This window comes from Alosa sapidissima, chromosome 9 (genome assembly GCF_018492685.1).
Source record: "Alosa sapidissima isolate fAloSap1 chromosome 9, fAloSap1.pri, whole genome shotgun sequence".
NCBI lineage: Eukaryota > Metazoa > Chordata > Actinopteri > Clupeiformes > Clupeidae > Alosa > Alosa sapidissima.
Genome location: NC_055965.1, coordinates 19966316 through 19985781, shown reverse-complemented (window position 1 = coordinate 19985781; position 19466 = coordinate 19966316). Strand labels below are relative to the sequence as shown.

General features: G+C 45.2%; 2 protein-coding genes across 3 annotated transcripts; one reads left to right on the top strand and one right to left on the bottom strand.

Moving 5' to 3' along the window:
• Nucleotides 1-3173: 3173 nt before the first annotated feature.
• On the bottom strand, nucleotides 3174-12891 carry si:ch73-90k17.1 (putative mediator of RNA polymerase II transcription subunit 26). The gene is made up of 8 exons (XM_042103471.1): nucleotides 12179-12891; nucleotides 11940-12058; nucleotides 11498-11648; nucleotides 6865-6983; nucleotides 5690-6274; nucleotides 4181-5170; nucleotides 3301-4072; nucleotides 3174-3199 (listed from the first exon to the last, which is right to left on the bottom strand). Exons 1-8 carry the CDS (start codon nucleotides 12546-12548, stop codon nucleotides 3174-3176), a joined length of 3132 nt encoding a protein of 1043 aa, XP_041959405.1. The 5' UTR covers nucleotides 12549-12891.
• A 230-nt stretch (nucleotides 12892-13121) lies between these two features.
• emp1 (epithelial membrane protein 1) lies at nucleotides 13122-19224 on the top strand. Of its 2 annotated transcripts, none has more exons than XM_042102637.1 (5): nucleotides 13122-13647; nucleotides 14587-14669; nucleotides 15543-15651; nucleotides 16707-16847; nucleotides 18602-19224. In XM_042102637.1, exons 1-5 carry the CDS (start codon nucleotides 13602-13604, stop codon nucleotides 18760-18762), a joined length of 540 nt encoding a protein of 179 aa, XP_041958571.1. In that variant the 5' UTR covers nucleotides 13122-13601; the 3' UTR covers nucleotides 18763-19224. The 2 variants fall into 2 exon arrangements, with proteins under 2 accessions (XP_041958571.1, XP_041958572.1); XM_042102638.1 differs by lacking the exon at nucleotides 13122-13647 and adding an exon at nucleotides 13683-13822.
• The last annotated feature ends 242 nt before the right edge of the window (nucleotides 19225-19466 follow it).

Here is a 19466-nt window from a genome sequence, read left to right as displayed (position 1 = left end):
ATTCAGTTTCTATTGCTCATAATTACTCAGAGAAAAGTTTAAATTAGCCTGCAAACGAACTTCGATACAAGAAAAGGTTGTTAAAATTAATTTAATTTAATAATTAAATTAATGAAAAACAGTCACAGCTTTCGATGCTTGAAATTAAAGGAACATAATCAGTGTTCATATTAGTAGGATAAACCACTAGTCAACAACAACAATAATACGAATACTAATTATTATTATTATTATACAAAATTAAAGTTTAGTTATATTAATATTATTATAGGATAACTTGGTCTAACAAACCTGGACATAACCTGAAAATATCTCCAAACTAGTGTGTATCCTTTTGGCATGTTAAATTTATTTCACTTTCTGTATATTTATAGATTTATATCTGAACACAGAAAAAAAAAGATTAGTCCAAAACTGAACAGGCCATGACATGGGATAAGCCTAATAAAAGCTACAAACGGCTCTACAGTTTGAAACCTCCTCATTCAGAAGAGTATTTGGGAAAAAAGATTATTGGTATGTTTATCTTATTTCAGACATACACAGGAGAGACCTTTAATTCCTAGAGCTACTAATATGTAGGGGATTTCCCACAGCGGTCTGTCAACAACCAAATCTATTTACCACCAAACAAACAAATAAAATCACCAACAAAGCAAACCTTTGTGGGCAAAAAACATCACCAACAGAAGTCTCCGAGAGCATTTCACTGGGATTATCAAGCAGGCACCTTCCTTCATCTGCGTTTCATTGAATTAAGCCCACAACACGTCCAGAAGGCTCAACAGTGGTATCTGGTGTCCCAGACCCACCTCCCTCCACACTCATGATGGGTTCTCTACCAAGAAATACCAACAAAATCTTCAGTCATTCCCCTTTATTGGTGTGGCCGTTTATGATCCAATCAGCAACATAACAAAACAAGTACTAAGCCATTGATGCAGGCACCAACAAGTAATAGCACATTTCTGTCAGTTCTCTTCATTGCTGTGGTCATTTATGTCTGAAATGTGTTCAGATTTGAAGCAAAATTTCCTTTCAACTTTTCAATTTGGACGCTTTGGTATAAAAATGGTGAATTGTTGGCTTTATAATTTGAATGCAGTGGCAACCAAGAAGGGAATTGCCACATTCAATTGCCTCTTCTTGCCAAATTTGAACACATCTCTGGCTTTAGGCTCAACATACCACTCACTTCATTTCATAGTATATCCCTCTGGTCTATTCATACAAGTCAGTAAGTTCTAACAACTTCTACACACAGTTGCGTTCCGTCAACGCATGCCAATGGGTGTTCCCGACGGTAGCTATGCAAATGACTTGAAGTATAACCGTAATTTGAATGGTTGGTGCCGTCTGTCAGTGCAGCAACAGCTGAACTTCTCAACGTGAGCGACGGGAGAAACGCAACGCAACAGACCCACAATTCAGTTCGGCAGAGGATGACGTGAGCCCATGTAAAGTGAATGGGATGCGTCTCCAGCACTGCAACACACGCAACTGTGTGTAGGAGCCGTTAGGGCTGAGCAGCGCCTTGAAGTTTATATGTGATTTTGGTCTAATGGCTCCTACACACAGTTGTGTCCATAGCAGTACTGGAGGCACAACACCATTCACTTTACATGGGCTCTGAACTGAATTGTGGGTCCGTTGCGTCGCGTTTCTCCCATCGCTTGCGTTGAGAAGTTCAGCTGTTGCTGCTTCGACAGATGGCACCAACCAATCAAATTACGGTTATACTTCGTCATTTGCATAGCTGCCGTCGGGAACACCCACTGGCATGCGTTGACGGAACGCAACTGTGTGTACAGTAGAAGCCGTAAGACTAGATAGCTAGATACCTGAAAGGCATGCAGAGCCTTATTTGCACTGCTACAACTGATTACATACCAACTCGCATCTTTTGGCAATACAGTCAGAAGTGTTGTGCAGTAAAAGGTTTCCTTTCATTTCTTCCAGAATGCAAAAAACATAAGAGTTTACTGATATCTATGGAAAACTGCATAGTGGATATCCTGGGTGACTGGTGGGAATGACACATATTGGTCCTTCACATAACCAAATACCATCAAAATGAATTTGAAGAGTTGCCTGATAAATCATACCTCAAAGTGGCAAATGGGTGCATACAGTAGTGCATTACCACTTCTGGTGCAGCAGAGGATTAATGCATCAGAAATAGGGTTGCAAAGGGGCGGAACATTTCCGGTAAATTTCCGGAAACTTTCCACTACATTTAAGTTCCGTTATAGACCAACTTGCCATATTAAAAAATCCCAGTTTATTCCCATTAATTTCCGTATATTCCCGTTAATTTCCATGGAAAGTTTCCAACTTTGAAAATTCCCAGAATTTTGCAACCCTAATCAGAAAGGACTATGCATACTGGCATGGACATTCCACTTCCAATAAACACATTTTTACCCACTTTAAAAAAAAAAAAAGGAGGTACTGTGCAGCATCTATACACCCAAAAAGCACATTGAGGGGTACATTAAATATGTTGACCACGCTATCCAATGAATCTTCGGTCACAGGAAAAAACAAGTCACAAAATAAAGTTAAACAATTTTATTGGAAATCCTGTGGTGCATGTTCAGACTGTGCAGAAAACTTACTAGTCAAAAAAGTGTGCCAAATTTGGGGACTGGGATGCTGATTGGGATCAAGGGAGGACAGATGGGTACTTGTTTGGGTCTGGCCAATAGGAAGTCTGCACTTTTGGAGTATTAGGAGTAGTCGCTTTAAGTTCAGGGATTGTGGCGGCAGGTGTAACTGGAGACAGTAAAGGCTTTTGGTACTTGTATTCAATATGAGCCTCTGAAAGCTTGGGAGAGGAGGGGTGAGCCTGAGGAAGACTGCGTTCTGGAAACTTCTGCTGCTGAGCTCCCATTAGATCAATAGGCGGAGTGGTGGATCTTAAGGGTCCCATCCCTTTAAATGGAGGATACCAGTTCAGGGCAAAAGGGGTACCAGGAGGAGGAAAAGGTGGTGCAAAATAGGAAGAATTAGGACTCAAGGAAGGTCTTGGGGCAGGTAGAGGGTCTTTGCCCTTAGTGGGCTGACTAGACTTTATTTGGTCTTGTTTGCATTCATTTGATGGCTCCGGTTTGGCGGTTGGAGTTTCAGTTGGTGGAGGAGGAGTTTCCAGTTCTTTGGGAATCTGAGGGACTTTAGAAGGAGATTGGGAGACTTGCTGCTGAGGAGACAGTGGCAGCATTGGGGACACTTGCTGAAAAAAGTGCTGTGGTGTTGGTCTATGTAATTGTGAAGCTTGCAATATTTGGTGCTTCTTCACACCGATCTCCTGCTGAACCTGGGACTGCTGGGGCACCTGCTGAACCAGGGACTGCTGGGGCCACTGCTGAACCTGGGGCTGCTGGGGCCACTGCTGAACCTGGGGCTGCTGGGGCCACTGCTGAATGACCTCCTGGTGTAACTCCTGAATAGACTGGGGGACACGCTGAACTTGAGGCTTCTGGGGAACCTGCTTTGGAACTTCCTGCACTTCAGACTGCTGCTGCAAGATCTGCTGGGGCCACTGCTGAACCTGGGGCTGCTGGGGCAACTGCTGAACCTGGGGCTGCTGGGGCCACTGCTGAATGACCTCCTGGTGTAACTCCTGAATAGACTGGGGGACACGCTGAACTTGAGGCTTAAAAAAGTGCTGTAGTGCTGGTCTGTGTAATTGTGAAGCTTGCATGATTTGGTGCTTCTTCACACCAATCTCCTGAAGGCCCTGCTGAAACTGGTTACGTTGGGAGACCTGCTGAACCTGGCTCTGCTGAGGGACCTGCTGTGGAACTTGCTGGACTTCAGACTGCTGCTGCAAGATCTGCTGGGGCACCTGCTGAGCCTGGGTCTGCTTGGGCACCTGCTGAGCCTGGGTCTGCTTGGGCACCTGCTGAGCCTGGGGCTTCTGGGGCCACTGCTGAACCTGGGGCTTCTGGGGCCACTGCTGAACCTGGGGCTGCTGGGGAACCTGCTTTGGAACTTCCTGCACTTCAGACTGCTGCTGCAAGATCTGCTGGGGCACCTGCTGAGCCTGGGTCTGCTTGGGCACCTGCTGAGCCTGGGACTGCTGGGGCACCTGCTGAGCCTGGGACTGCTGGGGCCACTGCTGAACCTGGGACTGCTGGGGCCACTGCTGAACCTGGGGCTTCTGGGGCCACTGCTGAACCTGGGGCTTCTGGGGCCACTGCTGAACCTGGGGCTTCTGGGGCCACTGCTGAACCTGGGGCTGCTGGGGAACCTGCTTTGGAACTTCCTGCACTTCAGACTGCTGCTGCAAGATCTGCTGGGGCACCTGCTGAGCCTGGGTCTGCTTGGGCACCTGCTGAGCCTGGGTCTGCTGGGGCACCTGCTGAACCAGGGACTGCTGGGGCAACTGCTGAACCTGGGGCTTCTGGGGCCACTGCTGAACCTGGGGCTTCTGGGGCCACTGCTGAACCTGGGGCTTCTGGGGCCACTGCTGAACCTGGGGCTGCTGGGGAACCTGCTTTGGAACTTCCTGCACTTCAGACTGCTGCTGCAAGATCTGCTTGGGCACCTGCTGAGCCTGGGTCTGCTTGGGCACCTGCTGAACCAGGGACTGCTGGGGCAACTGCTGAACCAGGGACTGCTGGGGCAACTGCTGAACCTGGGGCTTCTGGGGCCACTGCTGAACCTGGGGCTTCTGGGGCCACTGCTGAACCTGGGGCTGCTGGGGAACCTGCTTTGGAACTTCCTGCACTTCAGACTGCTGCTGCAAGATCTGCTTGGGCACCTGCTGAGCCTGGGTCTGCTTGGGCACCTGCTGAACCAGGGACTTCTGGGGCCACTGCTGAACCTGGGGCTTCTGGGGCCACTGCTGAACCTGGGGCTTCTGGGGCCACTGCTGAACCTGGGGCTTCTGGGGCCACTGCTGAACCTGGGGCTTCTGGGGCCACTGCTGAACCTGGGGCTGCTGGGGAACCTGCTTTGGAACTTCCTGCACTTCAGACTGCTGCTGCAAGATCTGCTTGGGCACCTGCTGAGCCTGGGGCTGCTTGGGCACCTGCTGAGCCTGGGGCTGCTTGGGCACCTGCTGAGCCTGGGGCTGCTTGGGCACCTGCTGAGCCTGGGGCTGCTTGGGCACCTGCTGAGCCTGGGGCTGCTGGGGCAACTGCTGAACCTGGGGCTGCTGGGGCAACTGCTGAACCTGGGGCTGCTGGGGCAACTGCTGAACCTGGGGCTGCTGGGGCAACTGCTGAACCTGGGGCTGCTGGGGCAACTGCTGAACCTGGGGCTGCTGGGGCAACTGCTGAACCTGGGGCTGCTGGGGCAACTGCTGAACCTGGGGCTGCTGGGGCAACTGCTGAACCTGGGGCTGCTGGGGCAACTGCTGAACCTGAGGCTGCTGGGGCAACTGCTGAACCTGAGACTGCTGGGGCAACTGCTGAATGACCTCCTGGTGTAACTCCTGAATAGACTGGGGGACACGCTGAACTTGAGGCTTAAAGTGCTGTAGTGCTGGTCTGTGTAATTGTGAAGCTTGCATGATTTGGTGCTTCTTCACACCAATCTCCTGAAGGCCCTGCTGAAACTGGTTACGTTGGGAGACCTGCTGAACCTGGCTCTGCTGAGGGACCTGCTGTGGAACTTGCTGGACTTCAGACTGCTGCTGCAAGATCTGCTGGGGCACCTGCTGAGCCTGGGTCTGCTTGGGCACCTGCTGAGCCTGGGTCTGCTTGGGCACCTGCTGAGCCTGGGTCTGCTTGGGCACCTGCTGAGCCTGGGTCTGCTTGGGCACCTGCTGAACCTGGGGCTGCTGGGGCCACTGCTGAACCTGGGGCTGCTGGGGCCACTGCTGAACCTGGGGCTGCTGGGGCCACTGCTGAACCTGGGGCTGCTGGGGCCACTGCTGAACCTGAGGCTTCTGGGGAACCTGCTTTGGAACTTCCTGCACTTCAGACTGCTGTTGCAAGATCTCCTGATGGCCCTGCCGAACCTGGGGCTGCTGGGGGACTTGCTGTGGAATTTGGACTTCAGACTGCTCCTGGAAGATCTCTTGAACCTGGGTGCACTGGGGCAACTGCTGAACCTGGGACGGCTGGGGCAACTGCTGAGGAACTTGCTGATGGAACTGCTCAACAGATTGGGGGCCCCTCTGAACTTGAGGCCGTTTTGGTAACTGGGAAGTTGGTTGCTCAGGAATCGTGGGTATTTTTGAGAGGGGATCTGCATACCCATTGTCTGTGCAGAACAGACTCATGTTCATCTCCTCTGACCTGATGCTCAGGTTGTGGAAGCCATTCTGTAAACCAATAAAAGGCAGTCATTCAGGGAGTTATCTGTACATCCTTCATATGCTTCATCTGACATGCAACCTTCTTAAACCTCGAGTAATTTGCAGTCATAATGTTGTGTAGTAATTGTCAAATTTCTATTTAAAATTTAAACCTTAACTTAACCGTCACTTTGGATAAATTGCTTCATGTTTAAAACACAAACATCCATAGAGAGGATTTGTCTTTAAAAGGTGCTCTAAGTGACGCCAAGCGTTTTTTTAGGCTAAAACATTTTATGTCACTTACTGCAAACATAACCAACCGCTAGCTGTCTAAAAAAACGTGATCTCTGGACAGCCCAGGCTCCAAAAACAGCAACAAAAACAACCTGGGCAAACCTAGCCCATAAAAACATAAACTGTTCCAGCAAATCACAGACTAGATCACGTTTAGGAGAGTTTCAATTCTACGGGAGGAAGGGGGAGAAGTAGCGAGCTAGCTCTCTGTTTTGTTTGAAAGTCAACAGAAGTGACGTGACCCAGCATCGCTTAGAGGACCTTTAAAAACAGAAAAAGAACAACCAAACAAATACAAAGGGCGAGTGGCCATTATGCACCTCATGGGTCATGCCACAACCAATGTACGGCGTTGAAAAAGACAGCATCTCTGGAGTGGTGTCAAGTTCGAACTGGCACAGGGCTAGCGCACACTGCAGGGGAATCCATCTGCCGTTCACTGAAAGGCACAAACATGGTCATGATGTAAGTCTGAAAACGCATAGAATGTAAATGTAAATCAGGTTTCTTGGCCAAGTATACTTGCGTATACAAGGAATTTGGTCACTGCATTTATCCCCTCCATGAATTAGTGAATACACAGAGCACACAGTGAACACACAGTGAGGTGAAGCACACACTAACCCGGAGCAGTGAGCTGCCTTGCTACAGCAGCGCTCGGGGATCAGTGAGGGGTTAGGTGCCTTGCTCAAGGGCACTTCAGTCGTCCCTACTGGTCGGGGATCGAACCAGCAACCCTCCGGTTACAAGCCCGGAGCCCTAATCAGTAGGCCACGACTGCCCCACCATGACTTGCATAAAGGATTTAAATACAAAATCTATATTTTTATTACGATCTTCAATGATGTGAACAGCATTAATGGCATGGTGGATTGACAGCATAGTTTTGTTTCCTTAGCAATGTTTGTCATGAGGACAAAACTAACACAGCAGAGTGGGGTGTACTACGAATCTCGATTAGTGGGTTAGCGAGGTATGTTGCGCTCAAAGCCAGGCTATGCTGCGACACGAAAGTGGATCTGTTTTAGTGTCGCTATATCACCATGGTATCTTATGCTGTCAACCAAACCTGGGGCCTGTACTACGAAGGGAGCTTAACCAGGTTTTGTCAACCCTGGTTTAACAAAGTAACCCTGGGTTACATCTGGGCAGGTGTTAATCGGTACTACGACGCTGATTATGAAGTTGATTTGTTGAGCCGGGGTTAACCTGTGCGCGTTCACATAAAAGGGGCGGGTTGCAGCGCAAGTCACCACTTTCAATGATGACGCGATCACCTTATATTACGGATGAGGAATGCACAATTATTATGACAAGTTATGAGGAATTAAAACCCACTCTACGACAAAAATGAAATACGTCGGCAGTGAGCAAAGCAAGGCTGTTGGCAACGTATTACAGATCAGGTAGCCTAAATGCCTAAAAGTAAAGTTATTCCCACATGTTCTTCAAATATGTGTTACGGAGGATTAGTAGCTTGCGGAATGTCTGAAATGAGATGAAATAATTAAATAGCCTAATTTGAGTTCATAGAAAGGCCTACAGATGCAACCCAATTCAGAAGTGGGCATATAGATTACTGTAATAAGGATAATTGAATGTTTAAGTAGCCCCCATTGACTGATTTAGTGTATGCCTAATCCTGTGAACATTTCAGATGCAACACCATTGCCAAACGCACATGGCAGCAGGTGAAAATGAAACACAAAAACATTATTCAGAATAGTAGGTTTATATAGTTATAGCTTGCATTAATATTTCTTAATTATGAAAACAAGCTTATAGCCTTCACTTGGCCTCTGTTTTACAGCTATCTAAGAAACAGGTGTCTTCGAACACTACTGTAGGAGGAAAGGCACCAGAGTGTTTTACAGTTGTTTTACAGAGTTGGCCATCGCAAATAATAGTGGAAGGCCGATTATGGAGGGGGTTGAGGGAGGCATTCGGTCGGATTCTGGTGCTGTGGAAATGTGTAGCCTTCATGTGCAGGGTACAGTAATATGACATTCAATTCAACAAGTTTGTTAAAATTGTGATTTTTATTTATTAGGCCTACTGTAGGCTATGTCCGATTTATTTTAGGCTATTCTTGCTCAGATGTTCAGCATACTGTAGGCCTATGTCCGATTTATTTTCGGACATACAGTATTCTTGCATCACCGATTGAATACATGAATGTCCATGTACGGGCATTGCTAGGAGACGTCTTCCTAGATCATCTGACAAAGATAACGAATTCCCTCGGCTGACAATCTACATGTATATCTTCATAGAGAATAGCGTCCGGGTAACTTCCCGATTAACCCGTACTACGAAAGGTGGATAGGTTTTAACCGAGGTATGCTGCCATGGCAATTTACCCTGCATCTCAAACCTGCTCCGACCAGGTTATGTTCTTGGTTAACCCGAGGTTTTCGTTAACCACACCCTTTATAAGTACCACCCCTCCACTAACAATTTCTCCCGAGACATGTCGGCGTACCTGGATGATCCATACGACATTGGAGCGCAAACCGTGAGGGGCTCTCTTCGCAGGGCGATGGGTTTTAGAGACCGCCAGAAAATATATATACCCTCGGTTAAAACCTATCCACCTTTCGTAGTACGGGTTAATCGGGAAGTTACGCCACATGTGATCAAGTTACTCTCGAAGTTACCCAGATAAGCCAGAAACCCCGCTTCGTAGTACAGGCCCCTGGTCGGGAGGAGGTTATGTGCTAAGTTATAGCTCAAATCGTGTAATCTACCGCACACTGACCAATCAATTGTCTTAAAAACGAAGTTCTCACGTGTAGGATTCTGTCATTTATCTTACAGGTGGAGCTCCGCCTCTACTAACATTTTGGATCTCGAATGCGCTTTAATAGTGCTGTGCGTGCAAATATCCCACTATGGACGTGCATACCATACAACAACTGATGACAATTGATTTATTTGATGTTATAGGTTAGACACAAAAAAAGGCCGCAGTGTAGATTAAGCTATCGCTCATTAATGCGGAAGTAATTGTTTTTAAATAGAGGCGGTCTTGTGCGTCTCCACGTTTCACGATTGGCCAACGTCATCCCAACACCGAGAACGCGCACAGATCTGAGCTGAAAGCCTAGTTTGACTTTAGGCCCTTTCACACTGGCGAAATTGCCGCAATTTTATGTACCAGAATCGCGGAACGACTGTCCCTTTCACATAGACCGAGGCGGAACGGCGGGACAAAGTGTCTCGCCAAATTTACTACCAAGCCCCCTAGACATTTTGCCGAGTTTTTTCGTTCCGGCACCAGTGTGAATGGGTCAAGGCGGAAAGGGGAATCTGGGCGGGCATTTCGATGCTATGTCCAGCCCACCACAGGAGATTGCAAATAAATCTAATTGATCAAAAGCAGCAATAGCATAGACAGCACATTATGTCAATCTATAAATTCACAACAAAACAAAGCATGAACTTATGAGCGTCTGTCTGCCCTATATGTATATCTTCTGATTGTAATGCTTACAGATATCTAGGCGACATTTGTAACATTTGTTTTGTATTTGGCCGGTTATAAAATCATGAAGACCTATTGAACAATTTAAACACGTTAGGAACCGCAAAGTTGGAGACATGCATAAAGACATTGCTGCAAATTTAAAACCGGATTACTCTGGAATGGCTAAATGTACAGGGGCATGCTTTACACCTTTGTGTTCGGTAAGGTCTGCTGTTTATTCTGATATGTTTGTCATGTGTTGAGGTAAAGTTTGCGAAGTATTCCACCAAGATGAATGGGTAGGGAGATGGGCACAAAAAATATGATTAAATTAAAGTTCTCGCAAACCGTTTACCACAACAACTAACCACCAACATCGTTTAAAAGCTGAGAAAAAACTCTTTCGTGTGATACATGTGATGTCTGTGATAATAGGCTACTTCGCAAGTAGTTCAGCAAATTTGGGTGGGACAGAATACCTACAGAGCAGCAGCGCTGGCCATATCGGCTCTGGCTCACATGATGTACTGCTTTAAATGCATCATCACTTCACTACCCAACACGCGAACAAGAAATAAAAGAAAAAAGAAACCAATGTGCTTATGTCGCGATTTCCGATAGGCCCAGGCCTAGAGAAAAGACAGCTGTGGTAACCTAACAATTAGGATTTGCTTTGCCTACACTGCTGTTTGGTTGTCTCAAACTTTGAGACGATCCATACTCGCATTAAAGGAGAATTCCGGTGTAATATTGACCTAAAGTGTATTGAAACATGATACCGACTGTGAACGTATGTCTCATAGCCCATCTCGGCTTGTCCCCTGCACTCCAAAATCTGGCGCTAGTTAGCCGATGCTACCAACAGCTTTTTCAATAGTGGTGCTTCGTCATCGGGCTAGCCATGCAAATAAATCACTGTTTTACACCCATTTACGAGGCTCAATGTATCTCCACACTTCATTGGTAGACTTCCAAGGGCCCTCGAGCGGAGCTCTACTACTACTACTGCCCCTGCCAGGCATGCAACTGAAGGGTTCCGTTTGCGGAGTGTAAAAATTGTTTTAGAAGACCGGTCTAATTTTTTTTTTGCATGTGCGCTGCCACCACCTCAAAAGGTAGGGTTTCATTGATTATAGTGAAAGGTAACTGTTGCAACAAATTGAATGCTTCAGTGACATGCCCTAGTTGATGCTACCAGTCTTGTCAATCCCATGATGCATTGGTCTATTTTTTGGTGACGCACACTATCGGCAATTCAGTGAGCTAAATGGGTTAATGTTTCCATATTCGCTGTATCTAAATTTACACCATCAAGCAATATACACTCTTAAAACTAATGTATTGTCCCTCTGGTTTGTTGTGTTTTTAACGCAAGTTGGATTATTTTGAACACATATTGTGTAACAAATAAAAAAAGGAAACACAAACTGTGTTGTTTAACACATTCGTTTTAAGAGAGTTTTAAACCAAATAAAATAAACACTCACCATTTATTGAAAGCGTTTTATCAAGTCCTTCCCCAAAAAACAAAACTTGCATTGAGTGTGTTTTACAGATAATCAGTGGCGGTTCTTCTCTAGGACAGGTCACCTGTATAGGTCTTCCAAACCACATCAGGTTAAGAACATATGCAGAACCCTGTAATCAACAGACATAGTGAGGACACTTAAGCAGGAAATAATTACACACAAAAATGTCCACAATTGTGATGAAAGGTGGACGACTTTTAGCTCAGTCATGATGACTGTAGTGTAAGCTACTGCAACTGCAACACCTGAGGTTTCTGAGCGCACACAGGCCTACGCGCAATTTCAGTAAGGTGGGTAAATGTAGACTGCACCTTTAAATTCGGAGTTTTTAGCGCATATGTTTGTGTAGTTAAGTGTGTCGTCAGGTAAAATTTAATGAAAAGATTATGCAAGCACGTACCTGCGGTTTGACAAAACACCCATCAGTGAGAGATACCAAGACAACGTCCCTGTTCAACGTCTTAGAAATGATGTTACAGTAGACAGGCAGTTCCTTTAGGGTGAGTGGGGAGCCATTCGCTACAAACAATTTTACATATAGAACAAATAATAATAATAATTAGGTTATGAGATAGGCCTACTTGTTTTAGTCCTGACTCACTCAACTTTGTCAAGTCTAATTATCGACTCCATACTCACGTGCATAGACGTGGAGGTTTTCGGCATCGTCGGACCGAATTCTCACATTGATTGAGTTCTTTCCGCACAGAACTTCAGGGTCCTCTGGAACGGCCTCGCTTGACTGAGTCCTCAACATATAGTTCTTGAAAGCGGCCTCGCGTTTCGCATATTCTACAGAGCTGGCACTCCGTGAGTGTCTGTAGCTGCTAACCTCATCCTCGGAACCATTCTCTTCTCCAGTCGCTTCATTTGGCAACAGTAGGCCTACGGTAGAGTTAGACGAAGTCTTCGACACTTCGACAGATCCAAGGCACGTGGGCAAAACGCCGACCAAAGCAATGACAATGCACACAACTGCACAAGCCTTGGGTAGACCTACCCTAATCATTTTGAGTATCAGCTTACACACTCACGTGTTCTTTGTAAATCTGCCTATTATTAACATGAACATAAAACAAGCAGAGTAAACCACTGAAAAATGTTCTGGTGACCAGACCACACCAGAAATAACTAACAGCATTCCTCTAGCCGATTAAATAGCATTTCAAATCCCTAAATAGCACGTGTTTGTTAATAATACTGTGACCAATCACGAGCGGTCGGCCACATTCGTCTAATTTCAACTATCATTAACTTTTCTCATAGCCTAAATGAAATTATGTTTAATTGGCTATTTCATAATATTGAATATTTTACTCGTAGCCTAAATAAACATAGCCTATGTTTCAATAATACATATTTTCACCACTGAGTTTCTTTTAAATAATAATCCTACATTTATACCTATCCATGCAAACAAACGTCTCACTTTCAAGCAAAGACTTGTGATTGGTCCGATTTTCCTTTATTGGCATCCAGACCTACCAATAGCGGTGCTCGAATGTGTGCAGTAAGCAACGATGCTCGCAGCACTTTTCTGATAGTGGGAGGGACATGCAGGCTATGATTTCAGGTGGCCGTCCCGTGGACGCACATTAGCCCGGACCCGGTCGACCTTCTAGGCTGCTGACAAGGCACTGGGGCGAATTATTACCTGCAACATATATATTTTAGCTTTCCTTAATGCAACTAATTGCGGGATGAAATAATAGGGATGGGGGAAGGTTGGGGTGCGATTACAATAATGGACTAAGTTGGAACGTTATTTTTTGTGTGACTTCAGTGCGTCAGATATCAGTGGACGAAGAAGGAGTAGCTTATGGAAATGAGGGGAATTGCACATTCTGATCATCGCTCAAAGCCAGATAAGAAAACCATTTCGTAATCGTCAATTTGAGAAGCCCAGTTGTAGGACCCAATCCAAATGCCTAATTCTTTAAATCCACACACTGATTAAGCAGCCTAAACCACTAAACCATATATTGCCGAAAAGCTTTGGCGCCGTTGATTTGGATTTTTTTTTACAGGCGAATAGAAAAATAGGCTAACGGTCTGACGACAAATGAACTTGACGGTCTGGCCATGGATTGCGCAAGGACTTAGGAAAAGTAAGTCCTTGGGATGGGTGGGGTTTCACTGCAGTAAAGGCGAGAGACGGGTGGGGGGGAGGAGGGTAGCGGTACTGATGCAAGGGATGCTGCCTCTGAGCTGACTTTGTCGGGTGGATTTTTTTTTTATTTTGAAAATCGAGACTCGTGCGTAAATTTGCAGACCTTTGAGCAGGTAATGATTTCTCAGGCACTTTATATTTTGTCATTGCAGTGTGATAACCATAGGGAGTTACTTTCGGAAATATATATTGCGTTTAATAGCCTACCTAAGCCTGCGTCCTCCAAATGTTGCATTGGCTACTAAACAATAGCCTAGTGTTAAAGTAGGCTAATGCATATCTCAAGCATGTCGGCGACAGGCCGAAATATGTTTCGGATGGTCGATCTTATTCGTGGATTTGCCATGCAGACAAAGTCTGTCCAATGAATATAGCCTAATGAACAGGTAGCCTTATATGCCGCAGGGACTGCAGATCGTTTATTGTGTGACTACAGTGTTCGAATACATCAAAATTAAAAATGGAACATTATAGGCTAGCCTACACGATAGCAGTGCTTAGTTGAAAATTACTGTGTGATCCATAAATATAGTCTTCTACTGCTGCCATGTCAATGTCAATAAACAACATGAGATCTAAATAATACAACTTCACCGTGAAGTTCTGTTCGTTTTCTTGTTGCTGTTAAAATGAGGAGAAATGTCCATCTCAATGCTTCACTGTGGACGAAACCATCACGTTATTTTTCTCTGCCACCCATTATAAATAAATAATGACTACGGGCAACTGAAGATTTAAGGTCCTCCATATTGGCTCCTCATCAGTCTGCATGTCAAAAATGGTATATCACATGTCCTGTGCAATATTAAGCGATTTATCCAACTCCCCCTCTGTCCCTCTCTGCCTCCCCCCTCTCTCCTCTCTCTCTCTCTTGCAGTGAGTATGTTAAAGGCCCTTGCTGGAATATGCCTCCTCCATGTCACCGCAATTGTGTTCCTCTTCATCGCTGTCATTGACGATGTGAGTGTATTTCTGTGAAGACTGCAGAGAGATGGCATCTCAATTTCCCCTGTGGGCTTGTTCTGATTTGTTTGAATTGTACAGCGAGAAATGGGCCCCCAAGGGAGACATAAGTTATCGAATCTAACACCACCTCACTGACCTAACCACTCATTTACTCATCTGTTCAGTCTTCTACACAGGCAGTGCAGTTGCACAATTTGGAATGATGACCCAGTGTTTCCCAGAGAATTCTATTTGTGGAGGTTGGTTTGCAGAATTAACTTAAATGCAACGAATTAGCACAGCGTGGTTATGATGCTAACCAGATTTAAGCACAATTAGTACAACCTGGAAAATCATTGTGTGGTCAATGTTGATATTGTGGTGGGCCGCCACAAATAAGTCAATGTATGGGAAACACTGGATGACCAAATCAGAACCTAAAAAAAAAAGATCATCTCAAATCAGTTACTGAACTGGAGACAGCTCTCACAGACCACACATGAGAATATGGCAAGAATAGGCGATAACTTATCTTAAACAAATGCACAAGAAAGAAGTTTATGTGTAGTATTGTGATGCATTTTGTTGTATTGTATTGCTATGTATTGTATTGTGATGCATTGTGTTATATTGTATTGTGATGCTATGTATTGAAATGAGGCAGCAGTAGAGCAGATACGTCAGATTATGCAGTTTGGAATAACAGAATATAACAACATAATTCCATAACTGAACATAACTGTACTGTTTTGTACGACAGTGTTTGATGTTGTCTTTGTGACGTCGTATGTTGTGATTTGCAGGCATGGTGGTTCACGGACAGCCTGTACTGTATTGTACGACAGTGTTTAATGTTGTCTTTGTGACGTCGTATGTTGTGATTTGCAGGCATGGTGGTTCACGGACAGCCTGTACTCAGACATATGGGGGCGCTGGGTGATGGAGCACAATGATGAGGTGTGGGTCTACACAGACCTGCCCAGCTCCTACCGGAGAGGTGAGAAACGTCTCGGAGAGCACAGAGCACGTCTTGTGTGTTCTTGAATCACGTTGCAGGTGTAGCAGAAATAAGGTGCAGCGGATGAGTTTTTTTTGTTTGTTTGTGAGGTTGGCCTTAAGCCTCTGTTATCTCTTTTTTAATCCTCTTTTATAAAATACAGGGATCTCTGTCACGCAATTTAATCCTATTTTATCTGTTTATTTTAAGGTACACTATGCAAAAAATTTACCTTAAAATAACAGCTTCATTACAATGGTAAACAAAGTCTTAGGCAGCCGTGGCCTACTGGTTAGCACTTCGGACCTGTAACCGGAGGGTTGCCGGTTCGAACCCCGACCAGTAGGCACGGTTGAAGTGCCCTTGAGCAAGGCACCTAACCCCTCACTGCTAAACGAGCGCCGCTGTTGATGCAGGCAGCTCACTGCGCCGGGATTAGTGTGCGTTTCACCTCACTGTGTGTGTGTGCTGTGTGTGTTTCACTAATTCACAGATTGGGATAAATGCAGACACCAAATTTTCCTCACGGGATCAAAAGAGTATATATACTTATAGTTATACTCAGTCGAGCGAATCATCCTGATAGCAAAGCAGGAATTGGTCGCTAGCAGAACCAGCAATGTTACTTTGGAAGCTGGCGGCCCGCCAAATCTCGCAAAAATCGTGAAACATTACCTTGTCAGTAGGTATAGCTCTTTGGAGATATTTTTTGCCTGTTGTTAATCCTTCACCTCCACAACAAAAGCATTTTCATTGTGTACACGGGGGATAAGTCAGGAGAAGTTTGCTATTTAGTGCAGCAGAGTAAAATATAAATACATCACGACTCTAGAGGGACCTCTACAGTCGCCAAAAATACCTAAACCTGCATAGTGTACCTTTAAAACAACATAACATTGTACCCCATCACTTATTGGCCATTGCCTTTCTTCTTATGTCCTCCCATTGACTATGTCTATGAACTGTGTTTTTCTTTCCTTTTTGTTTTCCTTGTGTCCTTCTTCCACCACAGACTGTGACAGCTCTGTTCTTCCCTCTTGTGTGTGGTTTCCTAGACTACCTGGGTGCGGTCCAGGCATTCGCAGTGCTGGCCTGCATGTTCTTGGTCTTCTCCCTGTTTGCCTTCATCTACCAGATCTTCATGCTGGGCAAAGGCGAGAGGTTCACACTCACAGGGGTACTTCAGCTCTTCGCCTGTAAGTTTGCACACCAGGGGCTCTCAGAGTGGATACAGTATGGACCCTTTCAACAATAAAAACAAAAACAATGCTTGAACGTTCTATTTGGTTCCCGATCTACTTCCTCTGCATTAAGATGCTGATAATGGAACTCTCTTGAAAGGGTCTATAACTAATTACAGCAAATATTACAAATATTTCATATCAGTCATAGCGTAACTTGGCAGGTAGTACACTATGCAGGTTTAGCATTATGATGAATAATTTTAGTATTTTTAATAGAGAGTTACAAGATTCAAGTTACGCTATGACTGATATGAAATATTTAGCGAAAAATAAAGTAAGTATCTCTTTCTCTCTCCCTCTAATGAAATGTACAATACAAAAAAGACTTAAATGGGACCTATTATGAAAATATCTCTTTAGTGCTAGTTTTAGTGCTTTTTTAGTGCTAGTTCTTTTTGTAGTGTATTTGAGCAGAAACATCGAAAGAGCACAAGTTAGTTGTTTGTTTTTGGCTGCCTAGGTCTGAAAACATAAGTATAAGTAAGTAAGTATATATACTCTTTTGATCCTGTGAGGGAAATTTGGAATTTGCATTTATCCCAATCCGTGAATTAGTGAAACACACTCCGCACACAGTGAACACACAGTGAGGTGAAGCACACACTAATCCCGGCCCAATGAGCTGCCTGCAACAACAGCGGCTCGGGGAGCAGTGAGGGGTTAGGTGCCTTGCTCAAGGGCACTTCAGCCGTGCCTACTGGTCGGGGTTCGAACCGACAACCCTCCGGTTACAAGTCCGAAGTGCTATCCAGTAGGCCACAGTTGGGCCCTAAATGGGATTCAGCAAGACATTCAGATTAGCTGGTTAAAGTGGCATCAAGTCTGCTAGCTTGTTGAATAAGACCACTTCAATTTTACCTATCTGGACCAAGTCTCATGACTGTGGAAGTTTGCTTTTTTTCCTGCAAGTTCGGGTCTAGTTAGTTGGCAACTTGTCGGAGCAAAGTCAAGTCAAGTCAATTTTTATTTTTATAGCACATTTACAGACGGCTGAGCCACACCAAAGTGCTTCACAATAAAGTTTGTAAGCGCAATAAACAAAGAAATGACCTAAGGCAAAAAAGAAAAAAGAGAAAAAGGCTACAAGGCAATGACTTAGAGTTAGAATAATGCAAATGAAAAGCCATTTGCAAGATGCTCGTGTTTGTATAGGGCAGGCACACAAACGGGGCCACTCTGAGCATGACTCTTCAGACAGGGTAAGAAAAAAGGTGTTGTGGTGCTTCATCATTTTGGCATTTTGACCAAAGTGTGACACAGATGCTTTATTAAAGGTGCTCTAAGCGATGCCACACGTTTTTTAGGCTAAAACATTTTATGTCACTTACTGCAAACATCACCTAACCATCCGCTAGCTGTCTGTGTCCTGAATACACTGTAAAAAAATGTGATATCTGTGGACAGCCCAGGCTCCAAAAACAGCAAAAAAAAACAACCTGGGCAAACCTAGCCCATAAAAACATAACAAACTGTTCCAGCAAATCACAGACGGGATGGTGTTTAGGAGAGTTTCAATTGCACTGGAGCAGCACAGGAGGGAGAGGGAGGAAGTAGCGAGCTAGCTCTCTGTTTTGTTTGAAAGTCAACAGAAGTGACGTTACACAGCATCGCTTAGAGCACCTTTAAGACCTGAGGACAGAATAGTAGAATAGACCTTTATAAAAAATAAATAACGCTTATCCCTCCCCCTCTCTCCCATTGGTCAGGTTTCTGTCTGATGGTGTGCCTGTCGGTGTACACGGACCACTTCCACCAGGGGGAGAAGGACGGCTGGTATGGCTACTCGTACGTCCTGGCCTGGCTGGCCTGGCTACTCGCTCTGCTCACCGGCGCACTGTACATCGTAGTGAGGAAGAACATCGAGTAGGAAGAAGAAACACACACACACACACACACACACACACACAGACACACACACACACACACACACACACACACACAAACAGTCATCCAGAGGCAGCTGACACTGGCACAGAGCAGCAGGATCAGATCTGGAACATCAGTGTAGAACAACAGCCACACCACATCTGGGCCAAATCGATGCCAGATCCGGGTCAGGCCAAATCATGAGTGTTCCAGCGTCAGCTGCCTTCTGGGTAATGGAGGAAGGAGGGGTGGGGTGCTGGGACTCCTTGGCAGTGCTTCTCAGTCAGGCTCTCAAGGCCAAAAGTACACTTGTGGGGATATGGTCCAGAATGCAGGGTGCGGATAACAGACGTTTGCGTTAGTATCTATCTATCTATCTATCTGTCTGTCTGTCTATCTATCTTTCTATCTTTCTATCTATCTACCTATCTGTCTATCTATCTATCTTTCTATCTATCTTTCTATCTATCTATCTGTCTATCTTTCTATCTATCTGTCTATCTATCTATCTATCTATCTATCTTTCTATCTATCTATCTATCTATCGTTCTATCTATCCGCACTGTCCGTCTGGACTTCCCCTGCTGAGCCAAAATAATGTGGGAGTCTGACTCTCACCCTCTCTGTCCTGCTTAGATGATCGAACAGCTGGGGTTTCCATCAGTACATCTCCCTCCTTCTCTCTCTCTCCCTCCTCTCTCTCTA

Excerpts from the sequence above, each read along its gene's own strand:
- si:ch73-90k17.1 (XM_042103471.1), bottom strand. The coding sequence starts at position 12,548 with ATGATTAGGGTAGGTCTACCCAAGGCTTGTGCAGTTGTGTGCATTGTC. Across the intron at positions 6,275-6,864 it reads GTTGTGGCATGACCCATGAG|AATGGCTTCCACAACCTGAG; the intron begins GTGCATAATGGC and ends ATTGGTTTACAG. Across the intron at positions 4,073-4,180 it reads AGTGGCCCCAGAAGCCCCAG|GCTCAGCAGGTGCCCAAGCA; the intron begins GTTCAGCAGTGG and ends CAGCAGTCCCAG.
- emp1 (XM_042102637.1), top strand. The coding sequence starts at position 13,602 with ATGAACTTGACGGTCTGGCCATGGATTGCGCAAGGACTTAGGAAAA. Across the intron at positions 14,670-15,542 it reads TCATCGCTGTCATTGACGAT|GCATGGTGGTTCACGGACAG; the intron begins GTGAGTGTATTT and ends TGTGATTTGCAG. Across the intron at positions 16,848-18,601 it reads GGTACTTCAGCTCTTCGCCT|GTTTCTGTCTGATGGTGTGC; the intron begins GTAAGTTTGCAC and ends CCCATTGGTCAG.